This window comes from Limanda limanda, chromosome 11, assembly GCF_963576545.1.
Source record: "Limanda limanda chromosome 11, fLimLim1.1, whole genome shotgun sequence".
Lineage (NCBI taxonomy): Eukaryota > Metazoa > Chordata > Actinopteri > Pleuronectiformes > Pleuronectidae > Limanda > Limanda limanda.
The window spans coordinates 19536785-19558077 of NC_083646.1; the positions used below are offsets into that span (position 1 = coordinate 19536785).

At 40.1% G+C, this 21293-nt stretch overlaps 1 protein-coding gene across 2 annotated transcripts in view; it reads right to left on the reverse strand.

Annotated features, from left to right (window-relative positions):
- Window positions 1–401: 401 nt before the first annotated feature.
- Window positions 402–21293, reverse strand: part of LOC133013799 (CUB and sushi domain-containing protein 3-like) — a 212376-nt gene continuing 191484 nt past the window's right edge. For both annotated transcript variants that reach the window (XM_061080848.1, XM_061080847.1), the window contains 11 exons: window positions 20535–20708; window positions 15211–15384; window positions 14521–14594; window positions 12485–12596; window positions 6278–6457; window positions 5757–5822; window positions 3888–4046; window positions 3458–3570; window positions 2726–2813; window positions 1296–1437; window positions 402–561 (listed from right to left, as the gene is read on the reverse strand). In XM_061080848.1, coding sequence (XP_060936831.1) covers window positions 402–561; window positions 1296–1437; window positions 2726–2813; window positions 3458–3570; window positions 3888–4046; window positions 5757–5822; window positions 6278–6457; window positions 12485–12596; window positions 14521–14594; window positions 15211–15384; window positions 20535–20708 — 1442 coding nt within the window. The remainder of the gene's footprint in view (window positions 562–1295; window positions 1438–2725; window positions 2814–3457; window positions 3571–3887; window positions 4047–5756; window positions 5823–6277; window positions 6458–12484; window positions 12597–14520; window positions 14595–15210; window positions 15385–20534; window positions 20709–21293) is intronic.

Below are 21293 nucleotides of genomic sequence, written 5' to 3' on the forward strand. Positions count from 1 at the left end.
AGCTGTTTTCTTGGAAAAAAAGAAGAGGAGTTGCATTGTGGAGTAACCCCTCTATATTTATACTACAGAGCATAAAATACTCTATTTTATCTATATGCCAGAGGCTCTTTTTTATTCATGAAGCCAACACTCACAGAGTGTAAAGAACTCTTCTCTCCACAAAACAACAGGAAGATCTCGAAAGGTGTGGAGCCTCCTCTCCCCGTCTCTCTAATCTTTTACCCTCCGTGTACGATCAGTCGCAACTTAAGTGTTGCCGAAGGTGTGCTTAAGTTTCTGAGCAATTCTTTGTGTCCTAGTTGTATGCCATCAGAAGTAAGGAAAATATAAATATGTCATTTTTATATATATTTATATATATTTATATGTAAGTCTTGTCTCTCTCGTATACTCAGTAGACATCAAACCATGGTGCAGATGGTGTTGAGATTGGGGTCGAAGCGGACAACTTTCCCTTCGGCAGCTTTTGTGTTTGTGTTGTACATGGGATTCTCGAAAGTAGCCTGTCCGTTGTTGTTCTCGTGGACAGAACATCCGGTGTACTGCGCCTTATCTGTTTTCCTGGGGAAGAAACCAAAATGAGGTTGCACATTAGTTGAGAGACGTTGTCCCAATTATCACCGCTCCTTCCAATTCAATAAACATGTTTTCATTATGTTGCTGGGGACAGCTGCAGCAGGTAAATGAGGCTGAATGGTAATTACTGTTGAAAAGAGCAGAGGAGCGCGATGCCAGTTCACTGGTAACTAATATAATGAGTGCAAAATTTGCATGTGACAGGATCGACGTGTGTGTATTGTTCTGGGAGATTATCTGTTTAAATGAAGACAAATCCCTCCGTCAATACTGCAATCACACATTCATACTGTGCTGTACTTTTGTATGTTTAAATACAGCATTATATCCAGATACTTGGACTTGTATTGCCGTGTTAAGTGGTCTAGAATGTGTTGACTATTATCGCATCATGCTTTGAAGCACCTCACTTGTAAGCTACTGTTTCCAGTGAGGAACCATGGCACAGTAAAGGAGGCCGTGGAACAGGGCTACAGTGAATTGTCAACCTCATCTTCCTGTGCAGCTCCTCTGACTCAACCAAAACCGACATGAATCTGTTTCTGAAACTTTTTCAACATCACATCTGTGTTAAATCACTTCAAAACTCAACCTGGGACACAGACTCGTGGAAATGTGCCACTTTCTTTTTCATTTGGGATCCGAACGGATGCAGAATACAGCAGCTGCTAAATCTGGGTTCCATGCCTCTTGTGGAGGCACCAGGGTCGACTATGTACCGTTGCTTGTAGAGATAAAAACCGAGGCCTGCGAAGATGAGGGCAAAGAAAGGCACGAGGATGGCGACAGCAACAGAGCTGCTGTTGGTGGAGCCGCTGGTTTCAGGGTCGGCGAGGGTCACGTTCTCCCTCACACTCAAACCTGAAGAAACAACACACATTTAGCCACATGACATATGAGCATGAAGAAAATATTTAGATTAACAAAATGTAGGCAACAAAAGGAATAATAGAAAGATACGTATCATATGCTGATGATGACAATGATGATGAGGAGGATGATGATGATGAGGAAGATTATCACAATGATGTCAACTCAGAGACACAGCAGCCAGTTGATAAAGACGACAGCCGTGATGCTCACACTGATAATGATCTGCGACTGTGATAATCTTGTTGAAGACAATAACGGGATGATAACAGTGACGTGGAGCACGAAGAAATGAAGGACGATGATGTGTGGGGGGGTTTTCTCCTCTGCTGTGTGACTGGGGCAGTCGGTGGATGACAGCAGGTGCGAGGGGCAACACGCAAAAACACAGAGCAAATATTATTCTTTTTGAAAACTATTTAAACCTTTTTAAACTAGCTGACAAAGTGAGCGTTGTAAATTAGCCCGGACCTTTTATCTATTACAGTAATAGGTGCAAGAGAAAACAAACCAGGCTTCCTTTGGTTCTTTGTTTGTATTTAAAGAAACAACATATATCATAAAATGTTTTGTCATTCTTGCAAACCTGTTCTCTCCAGGTGAGAAGGAGAATAATGTATCTCACAGAGTTATGTCCCAGCCAAATTTGATCATATTATTTACATCCGCTATATTTTCATCTATCGACTCATTTCAGAAATCTCTTTGTATCTGAATGTAGCATCTTACAAAGCTCAGGAACAATTCATCTTATCTGCTTCAAACCCGGCATGGGTAAGGGTCCAAGGAAGTACAGTGTAAGATTTGGTGTGATTTGGACACATGGTACTTTCAATGTAAATAAACTTTGACTAAACCAAACAATGCTCTGTAATAAGTCACATTTTCAATCATCACGTTCACAGCAATGGAAAAGACAAGTGATTCTCCAGTTCAGAATTCTGCAGCCAGTCTTTACTTGCCACAGCCTAATTACTGTATATACTTCTACTGTAGCAACCAGCATCACCACAGGCCAACTAAACAGCCCATGCCAAACAAGCAGGTTTAGAATGGGCAATGCACTAGGATTTTCTATGACAACAATTAATTAAATAAGAACTGCAGACATGTTGTATGAAATGGTTTGACTAATAACTACTGAATAACATGGTTAAAAAAACACTAAAATTTGAATTATTTTGTCTCCCTCACTGAATGCTACGATATTTATATTGTGAAGAAATGGGCCTGAGAAGAATTGGTAATGGTACAAACAGTATCTGGTGATGACACTCACCAAGTCTCTGCAGTCCGAACTGTCCGTAGTCTTTTCCCTGTATAAAGCCTTGGAATACGTAGCTGCCTCCCTCGGGCTCAGCTGAAACCTGGTGGAAAAAACAGACGCACGTTTTGTTTCAACTGCACCAGAGACAGTAGTGCATCTGTTCCACACCACATCAAAAAGTAAATATACACAGAATTTAGTCCGAGCATCCACACGTTCTGTCAGGCTACATTCAAAAATAACAGCTTGTTTCTTTGAAACCCGGTGCAGTATGCTATCAATAGCTCGGCTGCGTGCAGTCACCTGTCACACGTTTTTATTAAGTGGACCTTGAAGTTTTTGTTTTTTGTTCCCCAGAGGAGGAACTTCTTGTATTCTGCAGTCATTCCATTTCCCTCAGATGTCCTGTTTGTGTCTGAGCGGTTCATACAGAGTGCCGGCTGCATCCGATCCACAGCCAATATCAATATATGTAAATACAATAAGCCAGGAAATTACCATTCTGCTTGTGACAGTTTGATATGAAATTTTCCTATATCTAATAACGAGCAAACGTTGGCTTGGTTCATTCCACAGAAGGTTATTTTTGTCTCGTAATAGTGGTGTTGCCTACAATATTCTACTTGTATGTTAGACTGAATAATAAATAAATAAATAAAGGTATAAAATAAAAGACAGTCACAGCTCTGGGTTACTTCTAAGAAGATCGTTTGCCAGCTGCTTCCAATTCCAATGTATACTCACAAATCCATCCATTGCCCAGGTCTCAACAGTAATCCTGCTCATGGAGCTGTGGGCCAGTGCTCTCATCTGGTACAGCAGGAGCATTAACCGTGCCTCCTGGCGCTTGTACACTCCTACAAGGTAGAGGACAAGAGGCAAGTAGAGAAATGATGTGAGGAAAGTGATGAGGAACACAAGTGCAGGAAAGTGATGGAAGGAATTGAAAAGAACAGTAGAGAAGCGGGACGAGGGGCGGGCACCAGACTGTGTTGAATGGACATTTAGTCCGTCAGTGCAGACTAATACATCCGTTTTTAGTGCAAATAGTTAATTCCAACTCTCATGCATGATTGACATGAGGCACCTTAAAATAAATGGAAGTGACACACAGAGGTAGTGAGGAGGAGGAGAGGGGAGGAAGTAGAAGACGGATGATTTATAAATGACTCACCAGAGAGCAGGAACTCCATGCTACTGTCGCTTAAAGTTACATTGACTTTTCCCGTCGAAACATTAAAGCTTGTGACTGTCAAAGTCATCGGCTGCTTCTGGCCCTTGTAATCGTAGGAGCCCTTCCAGACAAAATCAGGGGCAAAGACGTTGTCAGGAACTTGAGGAGAGAGAAATAAAAGACAGAAGTCATTATATTACATCGTCAAATAACTGAAAAACTAATCAGCAGCATCAAATGTGCTTTTTTCCAAACAGCGTGAAATCAATATTATATTTTACACCTGAGCTAAATACTTGCACCCCCACTGCAAAATGGCAACAGAAGCAACATATCAAACAGCTGTCGACGATCTGTTCATTTATTTCATTCAATCTTAAATGATAATGACGAAATCTATTCTGACAGAGATAACTCTGAACTCTGCTGAACCTTTTAATAGTTACACACCGATAAAACATTTTCTATCTCTGTTATTAACGCACACTCATTATCTGCTTGTAATTATTTACCAGGGAATTATAATAAAAAGGTGACTGCTTATAATCAGTACCAACATAATACCAGTCAGAATAATTACCCACTATTTACCAAATCATTTTAAGCAGCTGTTTTAGGAGGCTGAAAAAGAGAGACTCTAACGCTATTTTCCAGTTGAGTGACTTTGCTAGCGCTGTATCTTATTACTTATCATGATACTCAATAAGGAAAGGTTACATTTTATTTTACAAGGGTAAACAATACCAACACGTTAAAATATTTCACTAAATCTCATTGGTGATACCATTTGCTGTCTTTTATTTTATATGACATAGTATTAGTTTTCTTGTTGTCTTTGCTTATTTTTGAATTATTGGTTGTATTTGTCTTATTTCTGAGCCGCTTTGTAAAGGTTTAGATTTTTATTATTATTATTATTATTATTATTATTATTATTATTATTATTATGTGTGTCTATCATATTAAGTATATTTACAGCCTAAATCCACACTAGCTGCTTCTGGGAGGCTTTACAGTACTGACAAATTGTAGCATGCTAATACGTTCATAATTACATTTTCTTCATAATCTTCACCATCTTAGTTTAGCATGTTCACATGATAACAATTGCTGATTAGCACCAATCAAAAAGAACAGCAGAGGTTAATGTGAATCATTACTTTGTCAAATTAGAAGCTGGACTTTCCGACACAAGTCACACACAGTGCTAATGATTATAATTATGTTAGCGTCTAAATTCTGAACAATGATTTTTCTTTGTTGTATCAGCGCTCACTGACACTCAAGACCTTGGACATCTACGTCATAAATAAAAAGTAATATCTTTGCAGTTTACATTCACTTATTATTGTACAATTTACAAGAAATTACCTGGCTGTTCCAAGATTTTCTAATATTAGACTAATTACTGCGGGTTTAGACGATAGAGCACATATTATCTGTGTCTGTTAGTATTCCCTGGTGATATTGACATTTAATTATGTTTTGTAGCAATTATTCATTCTAAACTACTCAGAGAGGAATCAGATAACAGCACATGTAATGGTCATGATACAAACAATGCACAGTGGATTATTCTCCCAATGTGTTTTCATTATGAGCTAATCATTTCCCAGACTTCAAAGCACAGTACCACGACTATGAGATACACAGTGATTAAATCTGTGGACCAAACTATAAAATAAACTTACCGGCCGGATGCAGAGATGCAGCTCTTACTCTTGAGCACAGTCAATGCACTGACATAGAGAAACTGTACTATTCAAAAATAAGTTCCTGTAGCCGACACTCGTTCTCAAGATCAGACAGATGCAGAGCCGCAGATTTCTGTGGCCAACAGTTGAACAGCTTGTGAAATTCCAAACTCACCATTTATTTTTGGGCTTGGTGTCCCTGGTACGTGTTTGACAGTCTTCTCATGTGATTTGGAGCCGACTGCAGAAGAACATAAATATGTATGTCACAAATGTGTAGCTACACAAGGCAAAGCTTAACAGCTGGAGGATGTTGGAGGAGTAATCACTGCTTTTCTGTAACATGGTGCCTGCTTTAAAGATCTCTGGTGGCTCAGTTCTAACAAACATTTACCGATCAACACATTGCTAAAGCGTCAAGTTAAATAGAGAATCTCGACAGGAGCATATTAAAAGACAATATAATGAAAGAAGTGACGCAGTGGGTTTACAAATAACATCAGAAAAACCACAATGTGTTCATTGTATTCAGTAAAAAGTAGTGCAAATGTCACACAGGAGGTATTTTTAAATGCTAAGTGTATACACGTGTATACTCTGTTCTAAACTCCCTACCCTTCACCCAAGTTTTACTGCATCCCCCACCTCCTCCACATCTTTATCATCTGCCCCCGCAGACCTCTGGCAACCACATACCTCTGCAGACAGGCACCTTGCCAGTCCAGCTGCCGTCAGAGCGGCAGACACGGTGCTCTGAACCCCCGGAGAGGAAATAACTTGGCTGACAGGTGTACACCAGGGTGTAACCGTAGGAGGGCAGGTCTAGACCCACAACGTCAGCATTGGCAGGACTGCGTGGCTGCTTGCAGGAGTGAGCTGGAGAGCAAACAGAGGGCAGACACCTTAGTACACACGCTCACATCCACACTTACGTCTACACACACGTACACACAAACAGATAGACAGGAAGATAATTAAGCACTCAGTGGGAGACAGAGAGGTGGGAGAGGGTCAGAAAAAAAAGAGGATAAAGGGAAGCACAAATGTTTTACGATTTAAGGGAGTCCAGGGAGCTATTAGAGACCATACTGATACTAATATGTCCACTTTCTGGTCTTATATTAAAATGAACACCTAAGGCTTGGGAAGTGCACTGCCTGTTTTTGGAATGTTGTAACTTTCAAAATAAAGAGGCCTTAAATTAAGAGAACACGATATCTCAGTTATTTAAAATTAGCATTACATAGCAAATGTACATACGCACTATAATTCTGTAACAAACAGGTCTGACCGAACCCATTCGAAGTCTGCCACAAGCTGAATGATTTTCTTAAATGAATCAAAAGACTAGAGCTTCAAAATTGTGTGAAAATGTGTAAATCTTGCAAGCGTGTTTTCCATGATTGGAAGTAAGCAACATGCCTGTCATCATGTGATGGGAGCTATGATGTGGTCAATACTACATTATAACAGGAGTAGTCACAGGTCAGACCACATCCATCTTTCAACTCTGCAATCATTTTGCTCCAAATCATTTGACATAAATGCCTGCAAACGTATGCAAGATTGCCTCTGCGGTAATCCCCACAACAGTAACACGCACACACGCACATCAACCATAAACACTATTAGCCTACTAACCTGAGCCTACACTAATACTAACTTTAGCTGAAGTGAGATCTCTTGACAGGTAATATTTGGACAATAGGAGGATTTATATGCCCCCAATGTTCCCCAGAAACCAGCAAACACACTAAATATGTATGACTATAATTCAGTTTTCTTGAGTTTTACTTTCTCCTCTTATCCATTTATACGGTCTCAAAAACACAGGTAGGTAGTGACATGCTGCTTTAGGCCAATGTTGCAAAGCTTTATTTCCAAGAATCAGAGCGGATCAGAAATCAAGTACAGAGGCTGAAACGCTGTGTTGCCAAAATGCTGGCCTCCTCTAAACCGCATTAAATATTTTCATTTTCTCATGAGTGGGTTGAATATTCTAGTTTAGTTTTTCACATCAACAAACTCTCTCCAAAACAAAAATATATGCAAATCACCTCACACCAACAACTCCTGTGAGTGAAAGAGTACGTTGCAAGCTGTCAAATGGGAGACAGCTGCAAGTGAGTCACAGTAGAAAATCGGTCCTTCATGGCGTCTTAATGATATTAGTGGCAGTAGGATGTGGAGGGGACGCCAGGATGAAACCCAGTTTCATGGCTTTAAGAGGAGACTGCAGGAAATTCCCATTGTTTGATATTACTTTTACTGGTGTTTAAGCTAATATCAGTATGTGTTTGTTTGACTTAATAAAAGTGTCACTACTCTTCAGGGTGATTAAGGTGCAGTAAATTACAGTTGAGTGTTTAAATTTGGCAACTATCCACCTCAGTTAAAGGGACTATAATAATTTAATATAGATAAAAAAATCCTGATAGAGAAAGCTCAAGGACGACTGTACGAGTAAACTATGTGCCACCCTGAGCTTTTTCAATGGCTCCGCACATCTGGCATATATGGATTCAATTTACACTGCGAGAATCAAGAAGAACGGCCTCATATTGTCGGGTGGAGGTCTGGAGGCCTAAAAAATTGATAAATAACTAAAGTCACTTTTTACTGCCTGAGTACAACTCTATGTAACCAATTTAAATGACAAACTGCCAGCACATGTCCAGGTTGGTTGTAGAGTTTGTAGACCATGAATACAGAAGACACTTACAAGGCCATGAATTGTTATATGTCATATCCCCCATCAAGCTCTGCTGACAGTGCCATGTTTACTTACACTTCAAACAGCACAGCATAGCTTTACTCCTGAGATTACACCAGTCCTCAAAAGACACTTTCACTTTTTTTCTGTCACACCACGACACGTAATGTTCTCTGTTTGAAGTTGGTGTCTCTGATAGAGACGGAGTACATTAGTTAGGGGCACAGAAAAACAGAGATATAGAGGCAGATGCACAAAGGCAGCCCTGCTGCTGGAGTTCTCCAGAGGTTGGACAGCAGCAGACTCCCACAGCAGGGGATGGTCATGAGGACAAAGCTAACTTTTCAAATGTTATCATGTTTTTCTTAAAAGCTATTTTAGGTCAACGTGTCCGCGTTGCTTCAGAAAATTATGAGATGAGATTAACCGTTATTACCACACAAGGGGGAAAATTAATTTGTTACAGCAGCAGCAGGTAGAAAAGACAATAACAATATAAAAAGGCTAAAGAATAAAAAAATAAAATAAAATAATAAAAATGCAGAATATGTACATAATATACTGATTTCACTACAGAAGTGGTTTGTATAGAAAATGTATTGAGTAAAGTGCCGTGGCACAGGATAATTGCACAAGCATTCATCCTATATTACGATACATACATACATATATATCGCAATATAGGATGAATATATGCAATATAGTAGGCACATAGAAAGGTATGCAGGTACAAATATAAATGGTTTGAACCCACTAGGTATAATACTGATAATGTGCAGAGGACACTGATGTACAAAATGACATATTCCGTTATAGTGCGGAAGAGTGGAGAGTGTAGAGTGACATGAGAAAAAAGCCCACAGGATTGTATTTTTCATTCCGGATGATGTTGTCGAGTCTGACAGCAGTGGGAATGAAGGACGTGTGGTAGAGTTCCTTCTTGCTGCTCAAAGAGCTGCTCAGGGGCCCCACAGTGCTGTGTAGGGGGTGAGAGGTGTTGTCCATGATGGCATTCAGTTTCACTAAAATCCTCCCGCTAAAAACAAACTTCCTCAGTGGAATCCAGAGGGCAGTCCAGGACCGAGCTGGATCTTATAACCAGTCTTTTTCTGTCACTCTCTTTCTCTATCCCCAGCAAACAATGGCATAGAATACTGTAGAAGCCACCACGGTGTCGTTAAAAGTCCTTAATAGTGTCCTGCAAGAATCTCCAACTCTACAGCAGATGGAAACAACTCTTGTTTTTATATAGCACTAATCTTATCTACCAATCAAAGTACCTCCACATCCACCTTTTCACAGAGCGTTGCTATGTATGTTTCCTATCGCTCATCATTCACCGTAGACAACAAAGTAATGAATGTAGGTATTTGAACAAATTCCACGTCATGTCATATTAATTAGAACTGGAATTTTTGAAAACGTTACTGTTGCCAAAAAAAACAAGGCTTAGTTTGGCTTTTGTGTCTCCTGTTCACATATTCAGACTAATGGTTTGCTACTAGCTCAAATTCCCAAATGTCATTGTTGTTGCTCCGCAGTTCAGAAGAATGACGAGGATTATGTTGATTTTCAACACAAAGAGGGTGTGGATTATGGTGTGTAGCTTTTGACGAAAAATATGAATCTGATAGAAAGATAACCTGATTAACATCCAGTGACTTGTGTCCATTGCATCTATTACATTCATTGTGTTGGTAATCCCTCCGAGATTTTGCTTTTGCCAGCAGTACAAGATTGGTTAGCTTCACTTCTAAATCACTTTAAGTGTCTTCATGGTAGCAGAAGACCATTTAATCATAGAGAAAGGTATTTTGGAGGATTTGTGGCTCTGAGGGGAAAGACCGAGGGCAAAGAAGAACCTTAAGCCCAGTTGAGTCCACTGGGTCTATACATGTGCACATTCATCGTGTGTGAAAAATGAATTTACTAAATAATATCATACATCAAGAGATTACATTTATATATTCATTTTAAAGCAGCAATCCACAGTATCCTATTGATTTATGTTTTGGATCTCAACGAAAAAAAAGTACCGGCTGTTTATACCAATTGCCAGTGAATTAACTAATGTGTTTTTCATGTGTTATGAAAATCAAATTTCCCAGGAGTGAATTCATCAGTTTTGTTCATCAACAAAATATTGCTATTGTTTGTGTAAAGTTAGGAAACAAACCTTTCTAAAACCTTTCTAAATTGTAATTAAAACTGTAACAATGACAGGACGAGGGCAGAGCAAAATCAATACATTTTCAAGTCCTCTGAAACGATGAACCGGAGCCAGAGAGCCGATCCTGAAACGCCTTCGCAGAGACAGACCTGGCAAAGATGCTGCTGCATCTTTGAGACTAATTACAGTAACCACATGGAATCCAAAGGGAGCAAAGAATCCATTTGCATCAGCTGTGAACATGTGTTGTTTGATTTAAGCCCCTCTTTTTCTAGTGTTTCATCACTCAGTCTTTGCTTTAAATTTCATGTTCAGTTTTGTCGCTCTTTAGGCGAGCCATTAACCCTTACTGTGCGATATAAATTACCGCATTCAAACACAGCAGTAGCGAGTTTAACGTCAGTCATTTTCATTGGGAGTGGAGAAAGGATTGTTTGGCAGTGGAGCACTTAGATCTGGTTATTAAGCCTTCAAAAACAGCACTGGTTGAATCCACACATGCATCACCATTATAATAGAGGCCACATTACTATGCATTAGGTTTCCTCAGGGGAGAAAAAAGAGCAACTTGAAAGTGACTCAAAGAAAATTACATTTTAAAGTTTCGAAGTACATCTTCTTGTTTAGTGGTTTCTGTTGAATTATTGTGGGTATTTTCCTTTTTCCTTGGAAGCTCAAAGACAAAGAGCTTTTTTCACCGGATTTTGCCATCCCAACATTTAAAAGATTGTGGATGCAGTACACGCAGCCCTCTAGAGGAAACTGTATATTATCCACTGTGTATCAGTCATTTATGTGCATGCTAACATCTCTCAAGTGACAACCTTTCTCCAGACGAAGGATTTCAGTTTTCCTGTGCTAGTTTGCCAGTTTGAGGAGTTTGCCGGCACCTTTAATACTGTTGACTTTAAACTAACTTTGATGGTTCTTTTATTTGGTGCGACCTGTCACAGTACTGGCAATAAATGCCATGGAAGAGCCAGGGGATGTGCACCCTCGTGTATTATTCCTGAGGGAACACGGTGATGGGGTCAGCAGTTTGAAGATACAGGTGGAACAGGAGCTGAGGAGCTGTCGGGTGACAGAAGGCTGAGCAGGAGTGCTGTCCTAGATTTATTTCTGCTGTCAGCTGTTCAAATGAGCGTTTTATAAAATTTAAATTAGAGGACCCACTCCCTGAATGACAATAAGACTGTAAAAGTGAGAGTTTTGTGAATATTTTGTTGCTGTGATCTGTAGTGAAATGTTGTGCATGACATAACACATTTGCAAGGTTTCACAATCCCTCTAAAACATCCCCTCCTCCAACCTAGACTCATAAACATGGACACACACACACGCGCAAACTCACAAATAACACCGTGCTGCAGAGTAGATCAGACAGAATGAAGTGTAGGTATTAGGTCTCTGCTTTCTCAGCAGAAATGTGTCTGGGAAATATAAGTAGGTGTTACATCTCGGGATGATTATGAAGACACGATTACAAAGATCATGAGAATCCCCTTTTTATCACATAGCTCAAGTGTTGTCGCAGTACGAACATAGTAAAATGCCGACGATATCAAGGATTTGAATATTTCCATGAAAGACGCTGAGGGGGATTCCACTGAGGTACAGAATCACATTACAACTTAGAAAAGCACTTGGCTTGACAAACCCACTGGGCTGAACTGCACAGCCCGAGTTCGGTGTTGGTCGACAGTTCAGGTAGTTCAAACAGAGTGACAGTAATCACGGTCAACACCTCACTCCCAGAATGACTGGGATGGCAGATTGATTGAGGCGTGCGCTGCAATCTACTGGGAGGTCAAAGGCTATGGCAGGATTGAGTGAGGGAGAGAAGTCGCACTGGAAGGAGGGAAATGGAGCGAGTGTGGGGGGGTGTGGGTAAAAAGAAAAGAGAGTGTCTGAGGTGCCAGCATTATAGATAAACACTGACAGGATGCCAGAAGGGTTAGTGGAAAACAAAGAGTGGGAGAGTGACTCATATACAGAGAGAGCAGAAGGAGTGAGCACTCACGGATGCATGTAGGCTGGATGCCAGTCCAGGTGAGATCAGGCAAACACAGCCGGGTGGTGGAGCCCTGCAGAAGGTGTCCCTGTTGGCACTGGAAGTCGACTCTGCTGCCCACCTGGCCACAAACAGACAGCACATAAAGTGGAGGGAGTCAATACACTGATGCAAATGCCAATAGGCTCCCAGCATCAAATCTAAAGAGCTTGGAAAAAAAATACTGCACACTAACGTTTTTTTCCCCGTTTTTAATGATTATCTGTAGCGTGTGGAGGCAGATGGAGACTATTCCTAGAGGCGATGGCACATGTTTGTGTACGCAACTGATGCAAAGACATTAGAAAGTGAGAGGGAGCTGACTTTCTCGTAAGATATATAGAACCCTGCTGTTTTCAGTTATCTTAATAAATTACTTTTATTTTCAGCTGCCATCGCAGTCGACGGCTTGAAGAGAGCATCGACACAGTATTTCTCCTTTCTGTGGTGTCAGGGTATTGGTTAAGTTGTTCAGTAATGCAGAAAAATGCAAGACTACAGCCGTTACAAGCAGTGATCCAAATAATAAGCTGCTTCTGCTTTCAGTTGGGACAAATTTCATTCCAGATATTCTGCTGAATGTTATGGAGAAATTGTTTGCACTTAACTTGTAAGTGACACTCTAAGAGCAACAGGGAGGAAATAAAATGAAACAAAGTGTCTCAGGGGAGCTGCTGAGCACACATCAACGACCATGATATCAATTTTTTGGACCATGATGCTTTTCAGCATTGCTCATTTCACACGTACGCTCAAACTGCATAGAGTGCACATTATCATAGCTCTACATGTGCACCATGTTTGTACCCAGTGTAGTGGAGACTTTCAGCTGGGTTTTCCTCAGTGCAACCACCTGTGATGGATGAGTACACAACTCACAGTTTCATCCGTGCACCTACACACCATCATGCAAAGGAATTAATAATGACTCTACAAGGAGCATCTATTAGAAACTGCCCATTTGAAAGAGGACTCGCGATGCGTTCCAGAAAACTTTGGATATTCCGACTAAAAATGTCCAGGTTCCGACTTCCAAGTGTTTGGATGCAAGGGGATGGTACGACGTCAAATGTAAACAAACATGGCTGACAGTGAGGAGCTGATGTTTATTTGGCTCGAGATGAGAGAATTACACTGTGACCGGTGCAACCTCCGTTCATACATAAATAAAGCAGAGGAGGGAAAACGAGGTATGACGCAACAGAAAACATTATACAATTTATTTAACGCAAATTTTATACTTTGAATCACATATCAATACATAAGAGGGAGAGAACACGCGCACACGCATTGTCCCTCAATCTCACAAACAAGAGTCCAACAGAGGGTTCACAAGTCGGTACTCCGACTTTGAGTGTTTTTAAATTGCACTTTATCAAGTAGGAGGTCAGAAAATGTAGAGATCTGAGTTGACTGGAACACAGCATAAGTGCAGGTAACATGGTCGAGCTGTGAGCTGAGAATGGTGCTTAGATGAGATGTTTGATGTGGAGATGTAATTAATAATATCATTATTATATTATTATTTACTTATTATTATAATTTAAATTATTAATGAATCACAAAATACAGTTTGTGGTCCATATGTTATATTTTGTGTAAGTGAAGTACTAGACATATATTTACATGCTACACGCCTGATAAATACGGTATGTTATGTGTTTACTTGTGCTGCCTATACTCTAGTGAGTCCTTTCTTTGAGAGGCTTAGTTTTTTAAGTTTGTGTTGCACTAGACTGCAATGTTTGGGAGGTGTTTCTAATATTAAGTAAAAATACTGTAATCACCTTTGTATTACGTTACATTTCATTTAGCTGACGCTTTTATCCAAAGCGACTTACAATAAGATATATATGGAAGATGAAGAGTTATTTTATATCTAGGAATGTTTTTTTTTAGATGCATTAGAAAAACATTTTCTTGGACAAATTCCCCTCAGAGTTTAAGCCGACATTTTATGCAACACTTGTATAAAATTAATCTATTTCAAGTTTGGCCCATTTTACCTTAAAGCCTGTTGTGTAATTCATGAAGCCATGCTCCGGTGTCCCCGGATTTTCACACGTGGTTCTCGTGGGTTCTGGAACAAGAAATCACAGTTATGATGAGCACAGGGATGCAGGAGAGTAAAAATGAGAATATGACAGAAGGGCAATCATTGATAATGACTAAGCAATTTCCCTCTGGTGTACTATGTACCAGAGGACAATTACTGAAGTGGCGTGGCAACACGGCAGAATATCCTCGCACCCTCTAGAGTCTTTGACCATCCATTTCTTAGAAACAAAGTCATAATATTATGCACTTGTGAGACCGTAAACAGTCGGTGAGACTAAATTCGAATTAAAACACAACCATGTGTGAAAAAATGTTTCTTCAACAGTTAACATTTCCAGCACCACTGAGCAGCAAATATAAAGCAACATCTATAAACTACAACTATAAATAATGTATTTCATTTAAGTGATTTAGTTTTACATCAGTGCCAGATGGTATCGCTGGGATGCGAGTTCACCTTCAACTTTGTTTTGATAATTCCGTTAGCCACTTCAACTGAACCAACAGAGAAAGATCGTTTGGAAGACTCGTCACATTACAAATTCACTTTTGAAGCTACCTGGCAGACATTTACATTTCTTATTTTGCTTTACGAATCAAAATGCAGTTGTCTTGCACGTGACGCTAATGTTCATTACCTATACATCGAGGCTGAGATCCGCTCCATGTGCCGTCATCCTGACACATGCGTGTCGCTGATCCGACCAGCACATAGGGGGCGCCGCAGCTAAACGTCACCTCTGACTTGAAGATGAAACTGCGGCCTTCTCTCCGTCCATTGGCAGGCATACCAGGGTCTCCGCAGAACTTTGCTGCAGAGGAAAAAAATGTGCAGCATTGCTGATGTGGGTCAACGGATCCAACACATATTACACATTTTCCTGCAAGACATCATGCAGCGGTGTATCACTCTGCATTTCCGCACAGCTCCTTCAATCTGTGTCAGTGTGGATATGCACTTGATCTGCCTCATTTTCAAACATGAATCTGTTAAGTGCATAACATATAAGGAATACCACAGCAGCTACTCAACTGAGTGCAGTGTTCAGTAGACTATTCAGGATTCAATTCAGAAATAATAAGTCGTGTGGGCTGCTGCTGTGCCCACATGATTAGACCGTGATGCGGAGAGCCTACAATGTTTTCCACTGCTGTTGTGAGGCTTTTTTTTTTTATTGTTTTTTACTATGTCCAAATTATTTCAGTACCTGCCTGCAAAAACTTTCTACATGATTTAAACGGTCTTCGTGAACTGAATTATTCAACTGCACTGACATTATCCCTGTTGCACAAATTCCTTTGGCTATTTTTTTATTGCATGTGGGCAGATGCATTGACATTCTTCTCTCAGGATTAATTCCTCCGTCTGACCATTTTCAGTTTCCAACATCACCCATTCTGCTGAGTGGTTATAGGAGATATGAGGATATTCATCTTGGCAGCGAGAGGTAGAGAGCGAGGTTATGGCTCTCAATTTTAGATCAAAAATAATTAACAAATGAAATATTAATTTTTCTGACAGGGCCTTAAGGTTAACACAACTGGAGCCATCTGCCACCGCTGCTGCTCTCCATGCCTCTAGTATGATATTGCCTATTTGATGGCACTCCAGCCACAGCCCCAGCAGATGAAGCCTTCGGATTAGTGCTGCTGCTCATTCAATTTATTGCTTATAGACATCCAATCAAGTTGCCTGGAATAATTTAGGCTGAGTAGGTTTGATGGGGGGGAGGGGGGCTGTTTTTCAGCCCTGCCAATGTATCTTTCTATTCATCTTTACTGCATATATAAATTCATTAAAATTCTATAACCATACTGATGAGTAAAAGTTCCTTGTTAGCTGTAGGAGGCTCTGAAACGCTCAGTGTGTGAGAGAGCAGAGGCGAGGACAAGAGTCACAGCGTTCAGTCACGCAGCCGGAGCACTGCGGGATCAAGCCAATAATAAGGCAGGCTGCTTCTCCAGACCTGACATGTGCTGCTGTGTGGAGGTCTGGAGACACAGATAAGTTCTTGCTTGCTCTCTTCAGAATATACAGGAACCAACAGGGGCTTCCCACAGCCAATCCCTGACATAATAGATATCCAGTAAAGGAGAAGATTAGAATCCAGCCTATGCAGGAATGGCTGTATAAAGCCATTACAGCAAATACTGTTATCTCAGAAACAAATAATTTTATACAGAGACATATCCTTTCCTAGAAAATATGTTTGCCTATACTGGAGGTCCTGTCTGAAAATGATGCATTGTGAGTTTCAACCACCCATTCTCCAACGGTTTGACCCGATCTGATGTGACAACAAAAACAGATGCAAATGTCTGGATGTCCGGATCTGAAACGGATTCCTGTCACCTTTCAAATGGCATTGTAATACTTAGTATTCAGACAGCATTTTTGAGGATGGTTGATAATACAGGCCAAACAGGTGACATGCGCATCAGTCATAAACCTCAGGCCGCAGGGAAATAATGTTCTGTTTTATGGATATATAAGAGAAATGGCCCCAGGCCAAACCCAGCTCAGCATATTTGATGTGCTTGTGTGTGTTGTGTGTATGTGGATTAGCAAGAGACAGAGAAAGAGAGAGAGAGACTCGTCAAAGTTTTTCTTACTCGCTCTCCCATTGCCTTCTCTCCTTCCTTGATGAATTATCAATGCTTTGAAGTTATCAGTATGCAGAGGCCTGATTCAAAGTTAGGATCACAGTCTCATCCCTGCAGACACATGAACTAGCATTCTCAGATACTGAAATTTGCTGCTTGCTCTCTTTTTTCCCCATGTGTTGTTATACAGAACGTGAATATGTGTCTTAATCCTGTTTGGCTGCACACGCTTACAATGGTAAGGATTTTAAGAAATGCACAGAAGGATTTGCTTTTCCAGAAACATGGCATCTCCTGCAGTATTGCTGGTCTGTATTTAAATTAAAAGTGCTGAGTATGAATAGTAATATCTCTCAAACATACAGTGCACCCCTACTATATGTTAAGAAAAAAACAGCAAGACTGTGGCTGTAAAATTATTCTGCACCAAATTAAATTAAATAAACTCATCAGGTTTCATTTGCAGCAAATGTGTATGACATTGGCACAAAGAATCTGATTATCCCTCCCGCTATTTTGGTGAATGCAAAATAACCTTAGTCAAGACAAGACAAAGCAGTGTGTTGACTCATGTTTGGAGAACATTTTTACCGTTGCATCTCATACAAGGATGAACATGCATTTACACCTGTTCCATGACAATTTTATGCTTAATTAAAATACTGCAAAGTATCTACACTTAGGGTCAGCCCCATAGTTACAACGAGAAAATGACCATTAAGGATCTAAATCTTAACGACGCAGTGATTTATAGATGGTGGAGCCTGAGCCGGCTGTAGGTAGTGCTGTGTGCTGGTGTTTTAACACACAGATAATCCTTTTGCCTTTAATAACCTAATATGATCTGCTTTTTCTTCTCCATTGTTCCCACTTTTCAGACTCATTTATTTTGCCCGAGTAACCTCATTGATTTATAACAGACCTGCTCCCACTTTAAGTACTGTAGTACGAGTCCGCAGCTCTAACAACATCTTTAGGAGCGCCAGGTTCTTCACAGAAGTTAGTAATTGATCAAACAGTTATAGAGTACGGCTCTGAGTTTATGTCAGTTTTGCACCAACATTGGAACCTGCATTCTAGGTCGTAAGTAATAGAGCTATTAAATGTAATTACAGTTCTCCGTTGAGACACAATAAACACCACTATGTTACATCATGGAACATAAAGGTTACTCGCTCTCAAAGCCGCGGGAGGTTGATTTGGGGGAGCTTCTGTGGAAAAAAATTATAATGTGTTGACGGATGTCAATGGCCATCAGAACTGCAGTAGAAAGTATATATGATTTACAGAGTAGAAGTTTATCCATTTTATGTCAAAATTATGTTTTTTTTTAGCCACCACAACAAGATAAGAACACAGATACACATGCACGCAATAAAAAAATAGGCAGTTAGTCACTTAACAGTGCTAAAGCACATTTCTGCTCCTAGCAGACAGATATGATCCTTTACATTTAAGGAGGATATAAATAAGACAGCATTGTGTTGATTGAAGTGCATCAATTACAATAACAACGACAATGTTCAGAAGAACAAATGGCTGCTCGGGGGGGGCTGTGCTACATGGTCACAAACACAAGCAGTCTGTCGGCTGGATCTCAGATGCTAGATACCCAAATGGGACCGATTGTGCCCCAATGAAAATGGCTAAAAGCACCAAATGTTGTAATAAGCATCAATTACAAAAGAGCACAAAAGTGCATTTTTTTTTTTGTTTTAAAAATGTGTCAGACAGTGGTTCAACATGTGGCACTGAAAAACAGCAAACCAGCTAATTGTACTGTAATTCATAAACCTATATCTAGAGTCAGCAATAAACTCAGTAAAGTTAGTATATGCACCTACACAATAAAATCCATGTCTGATAGCAGGAAATCCTGCAATAATCAGTTAGTGTGATGAAAAATGGGGCACTTCAGCAGAAAGCAAGAGGACTGCCTACATCCACAAGTTTGAGAGCAGATGCTATAAATGCATCACGGCAGACAGAAAGAAACGACACATCTTTCAGCACTTGGAGAGTTGTTCATGAATATTTTTAGTGCTATTTGTTTTTAAGTCACGGCTAACGCTTAGAGAGACACAAACACATGCAAGTAGTTAGCCCCTGTTGATATTATATTTCTATGTGGCTGATATAATGTAAGAATGATGTGATGCCCTCGAGCTCTCATGCATCCCGGGGGTCATTATTATGCTCGCAAAGATGGTCCTGAGAGGGTCTTAATATTTTCTATGATCATTTTTATTCACATAAAGTGTCTTTGAGCAACCTTAAAAACTCTCTTTAAAATGACTATCATTATTTCCCCTTATGTGACTCCACTCACATCATCATTTTCATCATCAATATTGTAGAAACACTGAATATGGGACCAAAGGTTCAATTCCCTTTTTATTTCATCAAAATGTAAACTTTAGCTTTGATTGATGAACTAATGATGAGATTTGTGGTCTCTGTTAACAGGTAAGATGCAATACCCTTTTCAGACTTTATATTTTTGGGGAAAATGTCATTTTTGTGACAAGAATAATATAAAAAAAATGCAGTGAGCAGCATTAATAATCAAATCTCTGCCAGACTGCCTCATTTTATTTGTATCGTAATTCAGTATTCCACCTTAGCCCTGATGTTAAATTCCATGACTTATTCATGAATTTCATTAATTTCATTAACTTGAGATAACCTCTAAGGGGGCAAGTGGTGTAAAAGGGCTCGCCTTGGAGGAAACAACTTCAAACTAATGTAAGGTAATGAATGAATGTATGAGACAAGTTGTAAAATAACTTGCAGGTATATCCCCATTAAAGATCTTTGACAAATGACCTGCTATTTCATGACTCCCCAAAAGGAAATTGTACAATATTATGTCTTTTCCTGACTGGATTATTATATCTCTTGTGGAATCATGTTCTTCTCAATGCCGCAGGATACCACATGTTTGATAATGATTTAGAGAAAGAAAAAAACCATATTTAGCTAAATGTGCTGATGACCATGTTTCAGATGTTGGCAGAATAGTCACCAGTGAAGTCATGTTTGAAGGAAGACATTTTTTGGTAGAAGTAATAAATTGAGGAATATGACAAATTTATTTTGATTAAGTTCTACGTCACACAGGTTTAGCTGTGGTGAGATTCTCTTGATATTGAGTATAATTGACGATATTGTAAGGACACAAGCACAAAGGAGGATTTTCAAATGCATGGGGCTGTGCAGAAGTTTGCAGAGTGAGTCTGACTCTCCGGAGCTCATTTCTCATTGATCAGCTGGGGGGGCTCCATGGATAGAACCAATGAGAAATTATGCCACCTACAGAAGGTCAAAGTCATTCTTCCTTCAGCAAATGGTGACTCACGCAAGCACTGAGGCAGGTCTCCACTCCAGGTCCCGTTGCCTGTGCAGGTGAGCACGGCGGGAAAGGACAGCTCGTAGCCAGGTAGACAGCTGTAGCTCACACTGGTTCCCCACTCGAGCACTGAGCCCTCCAGAAGGCCGTTTGGAATGGCTGGGGGTGTAGGACATGTCACCACTGTGGGGATAATGAGGACACAGTTAAGACAAGCTCATCAGTGTGAAGTACAAAATACATCCAGTCAAGTTCAAGTTAAAAACAGATTCTTTGGATTGCTAGGCTGAGATCAGGACAAACATGAGACCAAACCATGTTGATGTCGAATAAAATGTGCAAATGATAAAAAATGATCTCCCTATAAATACCAAACTGCAGTCGCATAGTCTCAGCCAAGGGCCCAAAATGTATTGTGAGGCCACTGTGACCTTGGATCGCCCACATCTAATCAGTTAATCCAAGCGTCTAAATTTGTGACGTAGCTTGAGACGTTCTTAAGATAATGCATTTACAAGGCAAAAATAGTTAGTGAGGTCACAGTGACCTTGACCTCTGACCTCCAAATTCTATTCAGGTCATCTTTGAGACTTTGAGAGTGAACGTTTGAGCCAGATATAATGAATGGGGTGTTCCTGATATATCACATTCACAAGAGCATTAGGACCTTCCACCACGCACTAGCAAAATCTAGTTGTTCTTTGAGCCAATTGAGCGTAATTTCCAAATTTTGAGAAATGGTGATCAAGAGATGCTGCGTTCACAAGA